At 44.8% G+C, this 18,789-nt stretch overlaps 1 protein-coding gene across 7 annotated transcripts in view; it reads right to left on the bottom strand.

Annotated features, from left to right (window-relative positions):
* The window catches only part of MEI1 (meiotic double-stranded break formation protein 1), a 212,461-nt gene that overhangs the window by 104,744 nt on the left and 88,928 nt on the right, over window positions 1–18,789 (bottom strand). For 6 of the 7 annotated variants that reach the window (XM_085892099.1, XM_085892094.1, XM_085892092.1 and 3 more), the window contains 4 exons: window positions 16,944–17,032; window positions 15,400–15,547; window positions 1,981–2,092; window positions 885–945 (listed from right to left, as the gene is read on the bottom strand). In XM_085892099.1, coding sequence (XP_085748225.1) covers window positions 885–945; window positions 1,981–2,092; window positions 15,400–15,547; window positions 16,944–17,032 — 410 coding nt within the window. The remainder of the gene's footprint in view (window positions 1–884; window positions 946–1,980; window positions 2,093–15,399; window positions 15,548–16,943; window positions 17,033–18,789) is intronic. The other variant, XM_085892093.1, reaches the window with a different exon arrangement.

Below are 18,789 nucleotides of genomic sequence, written 5' to 3'. Positions count from 1 at the left end.
AGCACTGTTGACGTCAAATTGAATGAATAGGATATCAGGTTCACTTGAGTGACCGCGCAGTATTGGCGGCGGAGGTTTTGCACTCTTCCGAGTACTCCCCCTCTAGTATCATATTTAATTGGAGGCTGTCTGAGGGAAATGAGAGGAAAGAGAAATAAAAGATGGAGAATGTGAAGAGAAGAGTGAAAATTATTGAGTAAGAAAAGTGTATGATGAAAAGTATGTGATGTTTGTTTGAAAAGTGTATGGTGTTTGTTTGCAAGAAAGAGAGATTAAAACTATCCCAGTAACTATAGTTTGAGTGAGACAGAAAGTAAGACCACCAATCCTGACATGGAGTGTGTAAGATGGTTCCGGGCACCACTTTAACGCTCTTAAGTCAGAACGGTAGTACTACTCTGAGCGGTTGCTGTCTACAACCTACTACATAAAAAACCAGTCTAACTGGATGGGTGTTTTTTCGGAGACACCATCTCCTTACTGGATGGCCGTTGGCTCTCTAAAGGAGCTCATCCGCCCTTTAGCAGGTGTTGTTTTCACCCTGCAGGGTGTCACAGTCACCATCCCCACTGGCAAGCCAGTGAGGGAAGTCGGTTTAGTCGCTGACCATGAGGCAGGTAGCACTGGGTTACATGTTATCAGTGGCAGTCAAGAAACCTGACTGACCTGACTTTGTATAGATGGTGACAAGAACATATAAATTTAATCAATCTTAAATTCAGACAGAAACACAACAAAATGTGAAGAAGTCAAGGGGTATGAATACTTTCTGAAGGCACTGCATGAGCATGTCTGTTAGAACACAATGAAACACTACATTTCAAGTAGTAGCATGTATTACATTTCAAGTAAAACGTTTTTAAGCATTATTGGAAAGCACCAACCTGTTTCCCCCACAAAAGGTAGATTTTACTTCCAGAGCAAACTTTATTAAGCCACATGTAGCTGTGAAAACAAGAGAAAATTTGACACCAGTAAGTGTGTATGAAAAACAGAAGTGTCGGGGTAGGGTGCAGGACGGGTGAGGGCGGTTCTGTAAGTCCAGGAAAATGAAAATAATAAATTGGTTGTCATAATATTTGTATGTGTATGTATACATGATACATAATGATACATTAAATTAAAAAAAATAGTTCATAAAGGCTGTCTGTGTGTCTGTCTCTCTCTCTCTACTTGTGCATCTGAACTTTCGATTAAGTAGTATCAGCTGTGCACATCCAAAAAGGTGTATTCTAAACCAAAATGTGTCAAAGTCCCAAAAAAAAAATGAACATCATGTTTATTACAACAAAGGTGCATTTTACTCATAATGGTAATAATGGGCATAGATCATTTTGAAAAAGAATCCTTGCGATCACCTTGTTTTTCACCTATAAGGAAATTTTGTTATTGTGTTTATCTCTGTTATAGTAATGGTCACATCATGAAGAGTGAAATGCCCATAATAAGCTGGGGTTTTCACAAGTTAAGATACAACACAAAGCAGTTGAAAAAAAGTCAGATGAAATACAGTTACAGTTACAGTTACACACACACACACACACACACACACACACACACACACACACACACACACACACACACACACGTTTATTACAACAAACGGTGCATTTTACTCATAATGGTAATAATGGGCATAGATCATTTTGAAAAAGAATCCTTGCGATCACCTTGTTTTTTATTTTCTATAAGGAAATTTTGTTATTGTATTTATCTCTGTTATAGTAATGGTCACATCATGAAGAGTGAAATGCCCATAATAAGCTGGGGTTTTCACAAGTTAAGATACAACACAAAGCAGTTGAAAAAAAGTCAGATGAAATACAGTTACAGTTACACACACACACACACACACACACACACACACACACACACACACACACACACACACACACACACACACACACACACACACACACACACACACACACACACACAACAGTTCTGGTTGCCAAACAACAACATTCCAGCACCATTTACCAAGCTTGGAGCACAACTTTTGTGCCATTTCCACAGACAGGTCAAAGAGCAAGTTCAATGCCACAAAAAATTCTTCAATAAGAACCTTTGAAGAATTCCAATCAAATGATTTCTGCAAAATAAAAACAGCATGAGTACAACTGCATTTCATGTGCAATCAATGTGGAAATTTTTGCTTTTCATCATGGATTAACTTGCCATGTCATAAAGCCCTTGGTAGTGATGTTATAACCAATTAATTAACAACATATTACAACTCTCAAAAAGTAGCCAAGTAAAGTTTTGCTCAATTAGGAAATGAGTAAATCAACGATAAAACTTTTATTCTCCTTTTTAGGTCATCTCTACAGAGATGACCTAATAAAGCTGGACGAAATGTCTGTCCAAATGGCCGTCCGTCCGTCCGTCAACAACTTTTCTTTCCGATCTTGATGAAACTTAGTATGTGGGTAGAGGTCGATGAGTGTTGCACAACGATATAACTTTTGTCCGGGTTCAAGGTCAGGGACGAGGTCACGAGGTCACGTAAGTTATAAAAATCGCCATTTTCAAAACCTATCAATCTGCCATTCTACAAGATATTCGGCAACTGTTTATTGATTATGATAGTAAAAAATATTATCTTGTATCTAACCGGACAGATTTTTGAATTCCCTTCCCGTTTGATCGTCACGTGATCTGGAAGATGGCCAAAAACGCCAATGCGATTCGCAAAGAAGGAAGGAGAAATGAAATATAAATAATATGGAATAGGCAAAGCCCAGAAGCGAACGTAGAATTCTTCTTACATTCGCTTCTGACTTTACATAAAACTTGTTCACAACTGTTTACTTGCCAACTATACTGTGGTACATGTAAGCGCGGCACAGCTGATGATTTTGACGCAATTTCCGGTTACTTCGGCCTGGATTCGGGATCAGCGAACAAATAATGTAAATCACAATTAAAAAATATTTTTTGATGATGTGGGAGATATCTTTATTAAAATTGACTTTGGCGGAAAAATAATTGAATAAGTAAATAAATAAACGATCACTTCTGGTCAAGAATAAAAGAAATTAAAAGTTCCGGAAAGAGTTTCAAAATCACTCCCGGTAATGTTAAATACAAAATAAACACTTCCTGTCATGAAAAAAATCACATTCGGAAGTATAAAATTAACTTTGGGAAAAAAATAATTGAATAAATAAATAAACACTTCCGGTCATGATCTCCCGGCATGCATCATTCCCCATGAAAAAAAACCGGAAACAAAAAAAACCAGCAACAAAACAAAAAACGGAAGCAAAATGGTCATAGCCAATGACACGGATTCACAATTGCCAAGGTATTGTGTTGTTTTTGTTGTTTCCTATTCTCTCATGTGCACGCGTTAAGTAATATTCACAAGATAGAAATAAAACTCAATCGTGTTTATACACCGCACAGCGTTTAACAACAACCAGAAGCAAAAAGTCATAGCTAACGACACGGATTCGAAATAGCCAGGGCTATTGTGTTGTTGTTGTTGTTGTTGTTGTTATTATTTCCTATTCTCTCACGTTCACGCGTTAAGTATTAAGCTCACTTCGTTCGGTATAAAACACATTTTTAGCCTTTTATATTTATACATTTTCCGCCGAAGGTGCAAAAGTTTCAAAACCCGAAATGTAAACATCGGCATTTATTTTCAAAATATAATTTCGTGCATGCGCGCCAAAATGCCGAGTCATCTTTAACCAAACTGCACAGTTCGAGCTTCACAGTAGAACTGCACAGTAGTCTTCGGTCATAACTGAACATTGCGAACTTGTGGTATTATAGAGATGACCGTCACCCCCACACGGGGGTAATTTTTGTATGGATTCAAACAAAAATAATGTCTCTCGTTTCTGAGCAGAAAATATTAGGGCTGGAAGATCAGAAAATAATGAATGCTGGGTCATGAGCTGTGTAACTCTTCCGTGATGTTCATGCGAGCCACAAAAGGAGGAGGTGGAAGACCTTCAGTGTGTCATTGAATGTGCAGTGACAAATCAATAAAGTGCTTGGTTACATCATTGTCATAATATTTTTGTGAGAGAAGGTGAAAAGACTGGGCCAAGTCAAGATTAAGTGAGTGAAAGAAAAGGCTTATGACTGAATATGGAAGGTACAATTGGGTTTGGAGTCCAGGATGGCCGTAAGTTACGAGTAACCTATTGACTGATTTGCTCAAAACAATCAAAGGAGCAAACATAGATAATTGTGATCACACTAACTGTTCTTTGGAAAGATGGGAATGATGCAGCCAATGTGAGAAATATGCCATGTTATATCACTCTATGTACAAAGGGTGCAAGACCAAAAGGAAGGTGGTAGAATATAAAGATGATACCAACTTGTCTGCAATGTGATAAAACAGGCCAAGACACTCAGGTTCGTTGTGGAAGATCCCAATTATTTTGAGGGCTTTGCTTTCCATTGCATTAAGAAGGTAAGGTGTGAAGCAAGGGAGCAAGCCCAAAGGTAAGAACAGTACTCCACCAAGCTGCGAATGAAGGCTTTGAAGGTTGTCAAAAGTTCAGATTGGCTGAGGAAAGGCCTTGCACAACAGAGGATGCCCAGTCAGCAGCTCGCTCTGGAGACTATCTTGGAAATATGGTCTGCCTACGAAATATCATGGCTATAAGAAATATCATATCAGTAATACGAGAGTCGTGACGGAGAAAGTAACGGTGACCGAGAGGGAAAAATTAAGTGGGGTGACAAACGTGTAAAACGAGATGCGTAAAGATGAAGGAAATAGAATTAACAGAGACACGAAGGGAGACGCAGGAAATAAAAGAAATAACAGAGACACGGGAGGTAGAAACGGTAGAGGAGAGACTACACGATAAAGACGGGGTGGAAGACGAACACACACACATGGAGTTAGTAGAGTACAATGAGGGGGAGCTCGGGGAATGTCTCGTGACCCAGTGCAAGCAGCCGGATAGCCTCCTTCAGGAATGGAGGTAGACGCTATGCTCCCTTGAAGCAGATCTCGACCAGGTGGGTCCGGTCGAGCTTTGTGAGGTTGAGGGGGCGACTGCTGCGAACGGGTGCACGCCGAGCTTGGGGGGTATGGAGGCCCCGGGAACCCTTGTGGTGGCACAAATCCCCAGTGTGGTAGCGAGTGTGGTCCCCGTGTGTGTGGTGTCGAAGTGTGTGCTCACAAGTGTGGTAAAATGCGTGCTTCCCAGCACGCCGTGCGTGAGTGAAGGGGTGTGCGTGACAGAAACCCCGTGTGTGCGTGACAGAAACCCCGTGTGTGCGTGACAGAAACCCCGTGTGTGCGGGAAACACCGCATGTGAGTGTCACCGCGTGTGTGAGTAGAAGGGTGTGTGTGAGAGAGACAGCGTGTGTGAGGTCGCTGTACGTGAGGGAGATGACTGTGTGCATGCGGGAACATGAAACCGCATGTCCTGGTGTGAGTGCCATCTCGAGGTGTGTGAGCCTCGTGGCACGGGGGAGTGTGTGCGCAAGGGTGCGACGACGATGGAGCCTGACGGTGGACAAAGGCCGAGTAGCGGCCGTAGCTATTTTGGGGACTGTGCCGGGTTTGCACCGCAGCGCGCGCGGGGTCCGTGCTGTGCAACGCACGAAGCCGCCGCGTGCGTGGCCGCGGAGGTGAAACCCGGTCCGGAAACGCCTGCGGCGGATTAGCCGATCATGCGGATGGATAAAAGGTAGGCTGGATTACGGATTTGAACCGGACGGGTTCTCCATGCGAGCGTGTGGAAAGCTCCAATGGGCAGAGCACATGTGTTCGCGCGGGGTATGCCTCGAAACGCGAGGATTGTTTTTTGGATGCGCAGGGTGACAACATGGCTGCACGTTGGGTTGGAATCCGGCAGGAGGGAAAATCCCTGCTGGATGGTACCGTCCGAGTAGGGACGAGGTGCGCGAAGCGCGAGCAGCTGCCATGACGTCACGGAAAAAAGCACAGGTTGCGAGTTTCCGCGCTGGTGGCGCATATAAAATAAAAAAGCAAGCCTCAGCTTCGGGTGAACAGGATTCCCGGGAAAAGGGTGGAAGACCCCCTTGGTCTGGGCACAGGAATACAACTAGTTAGGGGGAAGGGTTCGTGTTAGTTAGACCGGCTTCATGGGGCAGGGGTAAGTCCTCATGGGGCCCGTGGAATGGATTAGGTAGAGGGATTGTAGTCAGATTTAGGAGGGGAAATGATTTTTGAGGATTTGGAGACATGGACAGACTTTGAATGTGTAGAGGGGACGTAGCTTAGCTATGTAGTGGTAAATGGAACGTGCTATAGTGTGAGGGATGACGAGGGAGCACGAGGTAGTGAGGGGATGTAGTGAGCAGAATGGCAGTGATCAGCGATGGAATGTGAGTTGAAGAGCGGAAATGTACTTGTTAAGTGAGTGAGGCCAGCGAGCCTGTGTGTATGGAGTGAATGTGGAATTGCATGGTGCGATGAGTGATTCGGGGGAGGAGTGACTCCCACCCAAGGGACCCCGGGGTCAGTGTAAAGTGAGTTAGGGGGTTAGTAAAATTGACAAAAATGGAAGTCGTTTTGCTGTTGGTGGGGAAGTAGGCTCGAAACCTGCTTGGAGGGGTGCAGGAGCCCTGTTGACGAGTTGGAAGCGTGGCTGCGAAAGGTGAGTATCGCTGAGTGGGTACCCCGGGCACCGGGCTAGTTGGCCGCGGTAGGCCAAGGGCCCATGGGGGGCCGGGATAGTGTAGTGGGCACGGGTGCGCCCGCATGATGCGGGGCCTGAAAGCCATATGCCACGGGGGCAGTGTACTGGGCACGGGCGACCCTCGGAATGGGACCCGGGCGCCAACACGCCACGTGGGCATCGAGGGAGAGTCGCCAGAGAGGGCACTCCCCAGTTTAGGGAGCTGGTAGGCTCGGAGGCAGTGTAGTGCCCGGGGTGCCATCGTAGGAGAATCGGCAGAGGGTAGTTCCTGCCAAGGGAGCCACGCTGCCCAGCCACGACATTGTGTGGGATTTGGCGACGCGGGCACGAGTGCAAGGAGAGACAGGAGAGGAAGAAGGGGATGAAGAATCCTCGCAATCCTGGATAAGCGAACTTCCTGGATAAGTGACCTTCCTGGATAAGTGACCTTCCTGGATAAGTGACCTTCCTGGGTAAGCGAACTTCCTGGATAAGCAAACTTCCTGGATAAGCAACCTTCCTGGATAAGTGACCTTCCTGGATAAGTGACCTTCCTGGGTAAGCAAACTTCCTGGGTAAGCGAACTTCCTGGATAAGTGACCTTCCTGGATAAGAGACCCTCCGCATGATCGAGAGCATGAGAGGCAAAATAAAAACTGGAGGGCAAGGCCCGAAATTGTGAGGACACCAACACAGGCGACGGGAATCTTAGTTGTTAGAACCGATAGTTTAAGGGAGAGGCGCTTGTTGAAAGCCCCGGGGTAGTTTAAGGAATAAATGTTAGGGTAGATTAGGAAGTGTACCCCTCCGCACCATCCATCCCTTCGCTCTCGTTTTGGGCCGCTGGACCCACTTTGGGTTAAGATCGCTGAAATCTGAGGAGGCCATTCTGAGGCTTGAATTGGGCTTCGACACAGGACGCTAGCTCTCCCTTATTCCCCTCCGGGAAGGGAACGTAGGGGTTGGGAGTAGGCTAGGAGACGATAGGTTAGGATCATCCGCGTGCCACAGGGACTACCCTGATTGCAGTTGCAACACGGGACTGCACCGGCAGCTCGTGCACCGTTGTCATTCACTGCACTCATTCAAAAGGGGGCGGCCTTGGTCTGCATTTAAGCAGCTTGGCCCCCTGCTTGTGACTGTTGTTTTTTTTCCTGCAGAGTCCATCGATCCTGGGCCATGGCGTAGTGTAAAATTATAAGGTTAAGATGTAATTGTAAATGTGTTTTGCGCCCCCGGCATGTTTGTCTTCGCGCCGGCAATTTATTTAAGTCGTCTGTATGAGTGGGTTTGTTTAGTTAGTTATTCAGCCCATAGGTTATTTATTTTTGGGGACACGATTACACTGAATGTCGCACTCAGGGATCCGAAGGTAAATCGTACTAGTGGAGAACTGACACATGATGGCACGCAAAAATTCGACGACTCGGGACGAGTCTGTAAAAAAGGGAGGGGGTAGTGTTATGGCTGTGGAAATTAGCAATACACCATAAAGGTCCCCAGCTCAGTTATGACGCTAAGTTTATGTGCAGATAGGTCCCCACCGTTGTTTAAAGGGAAATTCTTCGTGTTCACCGGGCTGTGACCCTTTGAGATAGCCGTTTTTCTTTCGCTATCGTTATTTTGGCCCGACAGAGCACGCTACGACCCTTTCCACCACAAAAACCGTCAAGCGAAGGCCCAGTGAAAAGAACGGGGATGACGCGCGAGTTTTCCCGCCGTTTTTGCACCGCGAAGGCTGGCATGAGAAGCGGTGAGGAGCTCGCTCGCGATTGGTGGACACGGGGCGTGAGGAGGTCGGAGTGAGGGCACACCCCTTTTCAAGAAGCTTCTCGAAGGGAGGTGGAGCTGAAAACGGGGAGGAGCGAAGGGCGAAGCCCCGCGCTATACAAGGCGGACCGCACGCGGGCTCTCCCTCCTCTCTTGGTAGTCGAGGTCGAGTTCTCTCTCTGGGTGGACATCGGGGTTGAGTTCTCCTCTCTTGTTGGTCGGGGTCGAGTTCTCTTCTCTTGGCGGTTCGGGCAGCTCGTGTCCAGTTCAGTTTGTGGTGGCTGCTCGTCGAGCTCGCAGCTCGTGTTCAGTTCAGTTCGTGGCGGCTGCTCGTCGAGCTCGCAGCTCATGTTCAGTTCAGTTCGTGGTGGTTCTTCTCCCTCGAGTAGCTAGTTCGTGAGCTCGGGCTTCTTCTTTTCTTGGGACACGGACGGGAGGCGCCGCTTTGCCAGCTCAGGCGCGCAAGCCTGCGCACACGAGAGGAGAGTGCCGGAGAGAGCTCGCCGACCGTCGCACCACGAGGGTGCAGGTAACCAGCGTCGGTCTCGTGGGCCCATTCGGTCATCCACGGCCCACGGCCATAAAGGTTTACGAACCCCGTCTACCCCATGGCCTATGAGGGGGTCATTTCTTTTGTTCTGTGTGAATGATGTGGCACCGTGTCCGTAAAGGCCCGGCCACACCTTGACGTTTTAGCCAGCGATGGCAACGTATTAAAATGTATGTAAAACGCTGGCTTACGTTGAACTTTTGATGTTTTTTTTTAAAGATTCGGACGTATTCATCGCGACTTGGTCTTATGTATAACGCATTGGTAACGGACACAGAACGTTTCGTTGTGTTATAGATAACTTATACCAACGAATGCTGAACCTGTTGTCGGCCTACACAACCGATGCCCAACGATAGTCTAACTTAGGCATAGTGCGTTGCACGCATCGCCGACGATGTCGTGACATAGCCTATAAAAGGCTGACGCACAACGATTCGAATCATAACTGCCGTAGAAATGGAAGTGTCAACATCGCGGTCACACCTTGGCGATCTTGCCAGCGTATGCCGACCTAAGAAAAATGTGTCTAAAACGTTGGGGCACGTCAAATACGGTATGAGTAAGTTTGGTATACGTGAGTAGAACGCTAAAGTACGCTATCATACGTCGTAGTAAGTAGAGTACGTCAAGAAATTTTAAACATGTTCAAAATTTTACGACGTACTAGGCGTATGACACACGTTCCGCATGCGATGGGGATAAGTTTTACACACGATATGTGGACGCTTACACACGTCCACAAAGGCTACTTATAAGCTACTCATAAGTCGAAACACGTCGCGGTAATGTCTTTTTTACGCGAAACTTATTTCTAACTTGTGTTTGACGTGCTTTGAACCAATTATTTACGTAGTCCCAACACACATCGACGTATGTAGACGTATTCCAATGACGTCTTCCGGTCGACAAAAAAAAAAAAATTAACGTGTTTCTAGCTTACAACTGCCATATAAAGACATGTTCCCAGCGGTTTTGGGAATTGGTATATAAAAATGCTGCTCATAAAAGGGGAACCCAACAGTGTTTTCGAGTCCTTTTTGAGTCGATGTCCATGTCAGCATTAACAGTATCAGTATCAGTATTAGTAGTAGTTTGTTCATGTTGGCAGTAGTAGGTGAGTGTGAGGGGGAGGGTGTGGGTTATGATGGATCGTCCTTGCGTCCGCGTGTCCACGGGTAGGAGACATCTCACCATTGTTCGAAGTTCTTCGCGGCTAATTTTTTATGGGGCTTTTTCAACAATGAGCTATAGCTTGTTTTTACGATTTAGGTCTATTCATAACGGGTTGGACAAATGCACAATGAACTAAAAATGTGCATAGAGCGCTTTGATTACTTATAGATACGATATACCAACGAATAATTATCGTGAAGCCGGCGTTCACAAACTATGCCCAACGATAGCCTAACTTATCCATATCGTGTGGCAGTTTATCTTTGCCGGTGACGTAGGGTTTGCTATTCATAGGCTGCCACTGAACGATTTAAATGGCTGCATCTCCACTATTGAAAGTAGACGCTTGCGCTCAACAATTGGATTTTTTTTACACTCAACGACTTTTAAACGGTACCACTCAGCTATTTTCATTGTTTACAATGAACGATTTAAATTGCTGTCACTCGCCTTTGTTTTTTGACGCTGGGGTTTGGAAATTTGAAGCGTTTCTTCTGAACGTGTTAAAACGCTCAAACTCGACTATTTTAAATAGACGCTGCCGATGGACAATTGGAATCATAGCCAAGCTAGACATCGAAGTGTGAACATCCTCGTCATGCCGAAGAAAAGTTTGAAGAATGCTGCAAATAAGTGTCCTGGCCGTGGCCGTGGACGCTGACGCAAGGACGATCCATTATACCGACGTCTTTCAGCCTATGAGTAACTTAAAAGTAACGTCTGTCGATGTGTGGCAACGATCGCGTAACGTGCCAACAACACGTTAATCATAGGTTAGAAATAAGTTTCGGGTACGCTAAACATTACCTCGGTGTGTCTCAACTTATGGTTAACTTCCAAGTAGCATGTGTTGATGTCTGTCAACGATCGCAGACCGTGCATACAACTTGTGGCCAGCGTAGTGGAACGTGTGAGTCATACGCCGGCATACGTCGTGAAATTTCAAGCATGAAAAAATTTGAGGACAACCAAAAAGTACAACGTTTAAAGCCAACGTACAACGACGTATGGCAGTGTTTTTCAGCGTGCTCTCAATGTTAAAAAAACTTACCCATAACGTATTCAACGTGTGCCAGCGTTTTAGAAAAAAAATTAAAAAAATCGGCATACGTTGGCTAAAACGTCAAGGTGTGACCAGGCCTTAAGTAGAACCTGTTTATGTGACTGTACACTATAAGCATATTCAGTGGTATTGCTTTTGTTTCCATGCTTTTTCTGTATATTGCATGACTGCCTTGGCTGTACATACGTGCTGTATAAATAAATGTGCTTTGTTTGAATGTATCCCGTTCGTCGTGTCCTATTTCCCCTTTGAAAGTGCCATCTTACATCGTTGAATGAGTAGTGGGTTTTGAACACCTGAGTAAAGAAGAATCACTGAACCGTCGAGGTTGGCGATAACACCGCTCAGTTATCCCTGTAGCACGGAACAAACCGCTTAAGCAGTTCGTGTCCTAAGCCGACCTGCGGCGTGGTGCAACCCCTCGGTAGGTTACCCGCGCGGGTATTTAGGTATATCGACATTCGGCGATTCACCCTATTTCGCGCAGGTAGAATGCGAACTGGGTTGTGGTGAGGTTAAACCCCCACCCGTGAGTGGCTCCTGGCGGTAGTTCCAAGGATGGTCACGACTGAATTGTCTGACCGGTGGGCGCCGCGGTCACAATTAGAGTTACGTGGCCGATCGCACGCCAGGCGGGCCAGAATTCGTAACAATATATTATATTATGCTTATCATATTATGCTAAATATAAATGTTTCAGAAGTAGATGGGAGGGTTTGCCAGACGGTCCTTTTGGAGAGACAGGGTGAGTGTCTTGGATTTGTCCGGGTTGAATAACGTATTTCAAGTGTTGGAACAGCTCCAAATTCTATCAAGGTCTGAAGAGAGGGAAGAGGCTGTTCCCTGTCTGTGTGAAGGATAAGATATGACACAGCAAAGGATGGATTAATCAGCAAAAAGATAAGCAGGATTTTCCAGGGAATCAGAAAGATTGTTGGTGAAGATTAGGCTCAAGATGCTGCACTCAAGCCTTGACAGGGAGAGGATCCCGTTAAGAGATACATTCTGACTACAGGAATGGAGGAAGTCAATGAGCCATGAGAGGAGGTGGCTTTGGATGCCATAAGCAGAGAGTTAGGAGATCAAGGTGGGGCGCCAGATGTATCAAATGCTCGAGATATGTCCAGAGAGACGGCCATATTCTCATGTCTGAGAACTAGGGTTCCAATTCATTGTTGGGAGAGTAGAAGCATCGTGTTCAAGGTAGAATGACTGTGGCTGAAACTGAATTGATGATCTGATATCAAGCTATTGGAGAAAAGGAAGGATTTGATGTCAACTGCAATGACAGATTCCATGACTATGCTTATAATTGGAACTTGGAAGTAAGCTCATAGGCCTGTAGGTAAGAGGATCTACTTTTGCACAATGTTTGTGTATTGCAGTGATGTTAGCTAACTTCCAGGGAGACAGAAACTGACGCAGAGAGAATGACCGAGTGAACACAACAGAACAGAAAGAGGATGAGCAAGAGCAGCAGTGCAGGTTTTTCGGATACATGCACCAGTTGTCTCGGCCTGTCACATTTTGGTTTATTTAATCATATCAAATAAAGATTTGTTGCTTTGTCATAATTATATTTTATAGATTTTCAATAATTGTACACTAAACATTTCTTTCATTCATTTCAATGAATTATTATTTATAGGTTTTTGACGTGAACTTTTTAAACTAAAGATGACATCATATTTAACCAATGATGTCAACATTTATACTGAGTACAACAGGTTGTAGCAGAGGTAGTTCCCTTGCCTTTTAGTTACCTATGCTGGGTCCCATTCTCTACCAGATGATAAACTGTTGGATTGGTGCTTTGCAGGCAGGGTATTGCATTATAAAGTGTGTCATCCCTCAGGTGGATGTTACGCTGGATGACCCGTCTGATAGCATCAGTCAGTGGAAGTTAAATATCTCAGTGTCTTTCTCGAAGAGCAAGTGAGTTACAGCCAGCATCGAGAGCAAATTCCAAACTCCTGCCACCTTCAATCAAACGTCAGGACAGATCAGCCAGACTCGGACCAATAACTTTCCCCGGCAAACCCCACAAAGCGATGGGAATAATTGAGGCTGCTATAATAGTACAGTACTAGCAAGTACCCATAGAGATTCCAGGTAATGTAAAATGTGACTTCAAAATATGATGCAAAGAACACTGAAATATCATGCATATTTAATATTGGCGAGCTATGTGATCCCTAAAGATGTTGCTTGATTAAATCAACACCATCCGAAGTCCTCGACTCCCCCCACCCCCAACCTCAAGTCCTCAACTCCTCCCTCCCAATCTCAAGTCCTCAATCCTCCCCCCACAACTTAACCCCGAGTTCTCGACCCCCCCCCACCACAAGTCCTCACCCCCTTCCACCACAAGTCCTCGACCCGACCCCCGACCTGACCCCCGATTCAACCACAAATCCTCAATTCTCCCCCCCAACTCAACCACAAGTCCTTAACCGCCCGCTCCCCCACGCAATCCCAGGTCCTTGACCCTACGCCCCACTCAAGCCCAAGTCCACCACCCTACCCCAAATCCTCAACCCTACCCCTCACCCAATCAACTAGAAGTCCTCAACCCTCCCGCACCCACCCCAAAGTCCTCGACCCTCCCACGCCCAACCCAAAGTCCTCGACCCTCCTGCACCCAACCCAAAGTCCTCAACCCTCCCGCACCCAACCCAAAGTCCTCGACCCTCCCGCACCCACCCCAAAGTCCTCGACCCTCCCGCACCCAACCCAAAGTCCTCGACCCTCCCACACCCAACCAGAGAGGACAACAATCTCTTCAGCACTTCACAAATTGGAGAGTGGCCAGACAGAAGCCAATCCTGAGAAAAAAGCACATGACAGCATGCCTGGAGTTTGCAAAAAGGCACGGTCTGATAAGATAAAAATTTAACTCTGGATTGAATGCAAAGTGCTATGTCTGGCGGAAACCGAGGACAGCTTATCATCCATCTAACACCATCCACACCGTGAAGCATAGTGGTGCAGCATCATGCTATGGGGATGCTTTTCAGTGGCAGGGACTGGGAGACTTGTAAGGATAGAGTGAACAATGAATGGAGCCAAATACAGGCAAATCCTTGAGGAGAACCTGCTTCAAAGTACAAATGACCTCAGACTGCGGTGAAGATTGACGTACCAACAGGACAATGACCCCAAGCATACAGCCAAAGCAACACTGGAATGGCTTCAGAACAAGAACATGAAAGTCCTTGTGTGGCCCAACCAAAGCCCAGACTTGAATCCCATTGAGAATCTATGGAAAGACTTGAAGAATGTTGTTCACCGACACTCCCCATCCAACCTGACAGAGCTTGAGCAAATCTGCAAGGAAGAATGGGAGAAAATCCCCAAATCCAGATGTGAAAAGCTGATACAGCCAAACCCAAGAACACTCGAAGCTGTAATCGCTGCCAAAGGTGCTTCTACAAAGTATTGACTCAGAGGTTTGAATACTTATTAATGCAAGACATTTCAGCTATTCATTTTTAATTAATTTGTAAAAACCTATAAAAACATGTTTTCACTTTTATGGGGGTATTTTGTGTAGATCAGTGTTTTTGCTTTGTCTTTATGGGGTATTTTGTGTTGATTGGTGATATCCCTAGATCGGTGACAAAATTTAATCCTTTATAAATCCAGGCGGTAACATAACAAAATGTGAAAAAAGGTGAAGGGGTGTGAATACTTTCTGAAGGCACTGCGTGTTGTAAAGCTATTGGAAATCGATTCATATTGTTCCCCCAAGTAAGTTTAGAACCAGAAAAATGTGGATTTGAATGGTAATATTGTTTTCATCAAAGATTCTGCCTAACATTGTCCTGCCTGATCTATGTTTATTTCATCTGCCTTTAGTTGTCACAGTTTGACATTTCATTTTTACCAAATGGCAGACAGTAGAGCTGATGCCTAATCTATAGATATTTACAAGAAAGTACCAACAGAAAAAGCATATGTGACCCAATATTCTTATTTTATCGCACCAACCTAATGTTTTGCATACAAGCCTATTGCATACAATGTTTTTTCTAATGTTTCGCACCATAGATGTCATTCAATAAAAACTGTAAAGAAGAGAGACAAAAGGGAACAAGTATCTACGAACATTTATCCAAAAGTAATAAATTTAAAATATTAAAAAATAGGCCAAGCACACACTGGAAATTATAAAATAAACTTCCAGAATGAAATCTAGGCATTTTCATTTCCATACCATAACAATGCCAACAAAGACGGTGTCACATGTGTGAAATAGGGATCGAACCAGGCTGCTCAGGTTGTCCACATCACACTTATCCAAATCTGGAGTTGTGAAAGGATTTTCTGCAAGTTGGACATTGTTACGGCAATCCATAACAAGCCTGTAGATCACACAGCAAGGTGACACTTAATGCCGTCTTATAGGTCTATATAATTGTCACATTAGTTCATGCAAATTGAAAGAAAATCATATTCGAGGAGGGAGACGTCCTTTGTGCTCCAATAACTGAGCAGATTCAATTTTGATGTCTCAAAGGATTATTGAAACATTATCTGATGAAATACAAATCCTTGTGTAAAATGTAAAAACTTCTGCAGGCTCGCATGAATTGGCAGAAATTAAAGATCTCAGCAGATTTTGACAAATAGTAGGAAGGTTATCACTGGCATTCCAAATGCCATGCGTTCCTCCATTGTCGATTAATGTCCTTGCAAGTAATGCAAAAGGAAAATTATGTCTATTAATGTTTTGCCTTGTATTTAATTTATGTACAAGCTCCACTATGAGCCTGCCATCAACGTTTAAAAAATAAAATAAAATGGCCACAATTCTGACCTTTACTCACAGAGTAAAAACTCTGTGCAACTCCTGACTCACTAAATTTTGGTGGTTCTCATGTAGTGAATCTTTGTAATTATTTTCCGTGATAAACAAGGTTTTGGAATTTCAAATTTCATATTTATTTATTCATTGCTGTTTATTCAATTTAATAGTATTTAATGAAACAAATGAATAAAAGTGGTGTTTCAGCAATGCACAAGGTGCAATGTTCGTATAATACCACAAGGCACATGAACAGGTACACTGTATACAAATGTATATACCATGGGATGGCAAGATAACCTTGATGCTACACGATAACATTTACATGCTTAGCCTCGGTACAAATTTCGACACAACTATAAACTGTCATCCTGGTGTTTTGATTGCAAAATGAGGCATCAATGTCTTTGATGTTAAAATGAGCGTCTCACGTGCCAGCCTGAGTTGGTGGATGTTAAAGATCCTGTGGCTATTAAAACTACTTCCTGCACGACTATTCTTTGTCGGTGACAACTGATCTCCGATAGTAAACCTTGCCTCTTTCAGCAGGATTGATGGTGTGTGTGTGTGTGTGTGTGTGTGTGTGTGTGTGTGTGTGTGTGTGTGTGTGTGTGTGTGTGTGTGTGTGTGTGTGTGTGTGTGTGTGTGTGTGTGTGTGTGTGTGTATGTGTGTGTGTCCCAATACAGTTACACACCCTTGTGCAATAAAAATTTGAAAAGAAAACAAAATGAAGAGAGTAGAAGTGCAGAGATAATTAGACTGTGTTGTATTTTATGGCAAACAATTGCAACTTCAATTGATTAAGATTACCATCGCCTCCACCGTCCGTCCCTTAGGGAATGAGAAAGGCTAAATAAAACAACAGCTAAAAATAATTATGAGGCGCATCTGCATGTTGTGCATTGACATTTTTTGTAACAGGCCATAAATTTTTACATTTTTGGGAAAATACCTGCAAAAGCTGCTGAAAGCATCCACTGCATGAATAAGGAAGGTATCCCTTTGAGAGGGTCTTATTCCACCTGTCATCACTGAATGCTGCTGAAACATCATCAAGGCAACGAGTTAAACACACGAGGCTTAGCTGATGATCAAAAACCAATACTTTGATCTCTTCAAAAATATTTGGTTGTTGTGTACCAATGAAAAACAATACACTGAAGCAAGTCATTTTCTTATTTCATCTGAAAACTGGTATTTTCTCAGGATCAAATAACTTGATTTTAATCCCCTCTGTTGGTTGAAAAAAAGAAAATCCAAACATTTTCTGAAAGTGGGGATCTATAACAATTTATTATCACAATTTATTCACAAGTGTATCAGTACAGTGCAATGTTAATGCTTGTATTCTTATGATTCGACATGGAGCAAATTGTTTATGATATCCACGGTGTAATGTTTGTGGAGACATTTTTGTATTCAAAGTCAAGGCTCATAGAAGAGTGAGAACACAGAATGGATCAGGATAAAACATGTTATTCTAAAAGTTGAGTTGAGTAAAATGGTGAAAAGTTACAATATTGCAGTTAGACTTAAAGCAGTGTGGCAAGATCACAAGTGTTAAGGAAATTTCAGTTATTTCCAGACACATAACCATTTAGTAATTACGAGCAATTTGTGGAGGTAGGGTCGCTTTCGTGAATGTTCTTGCTCAAAATATATACACACATATATATATATATATATATATATTGTTGTGGTTACCAGATTCGCAAACCACCATTCAGGTCCCTTAGGTGAGGTATCTCGGTAAGTGCATGTGTAGTTAGGCCCAAACCCGTTGTCTAGTGGGAATACATGTCATTTATACGTGCTGCGACTCTTCAGGATAGCCGTTTTTCTTTTACTATCTTTATTTTGGACCAATCGCCATCACCACAACCACAACATCAACCACCAACCACAACACCGCTTCACCACAACCGCCACGACCTTTACCGTCACAACTCGCCACCATCGCATCACCGTCATCTCGCGCCACTCATGGGCACCGATGCTGGACTCGTGTAGGGCGCACGTTGAACAGCGTGTACAAAATCACGGATTTTCTGCTTCAAAAACGGATCAAAAACGACACACGCCCACTTTTTGCCGTCCAATCGGTGAGCGAGGGGCGAATTGGCCCCGCCCCCAGAACGATCGATATATGCAAATTTGTGGATCAAAAAGCCTTCACGCCCACTTTTTCTCGGGCCAATGGGGAGCGAGGTGAAAGGTCAAAGGGAGGGGGTCAAAGGCGAAGTTACGGGGGGATAAAAGGACGGTGTTCGTCGGTCGGAGAGTCAAGAAGTCAGAAAGAGTCGCGAACGAGAAGGAGTCGAGAACGAGAACGAGAAGGAGTCGGAACGGAGGGGACGAGTGTGGAAGACTGGAGCCCGAAGCCTGCAGTGGCTGGAGAAGCTGAAGAGAGTCGGACGAGGGGGTGCTCGCGTCGGTGCCAGGAGCTGCACGCCCGAGGGAGGCCGGCAGCGCGACCTGGCCGAGGTGGAGACGCACACCAGGGATAATAAAGATCCTCTATACCCCGAGCATCAGCAACCCCCTCCTGTTTCCCCCCTCGCTGAGATAGTGCGACCAAGGGGGCCCCGTTCCCACCCCCTGCCAGGCACTGTCCACGAGGCCCGCGGGTTGCGGGGCCATCGCCGCTCCGCGTCTCATCACCAGACGGGTAGGCCCGACCCGGTCTCGGCCTCAGGCCTGCCCCATTCTTGGGGGATTTCTTTTCCTTGGTTTTGGGTATGTGTTGTCGGCGCCGTCTGTGAAGTAGAATTGTATAAGTGTTGCCGTGTGCTCGGTAG

Source organism: Eptatretus burgeri, chromosome 8 (genome assembly GCF_056783735.1).
Source record: "Eptatretus burgeri isolate ZD-2024b chromosome 8, Ebu_testis_v1, whole genome shotgun sequence".
Classification (NCBI taxonomy): domain Eukaryota; kingdom Metazoa; phylum Chordata; class Myxini; order Myxiniformes; family Myxinidae; genus Eptatretus; species Eptatretus burgeri.
This window is presented reverse-complemented; position numbering and strand designations above follow the sequence as displayed.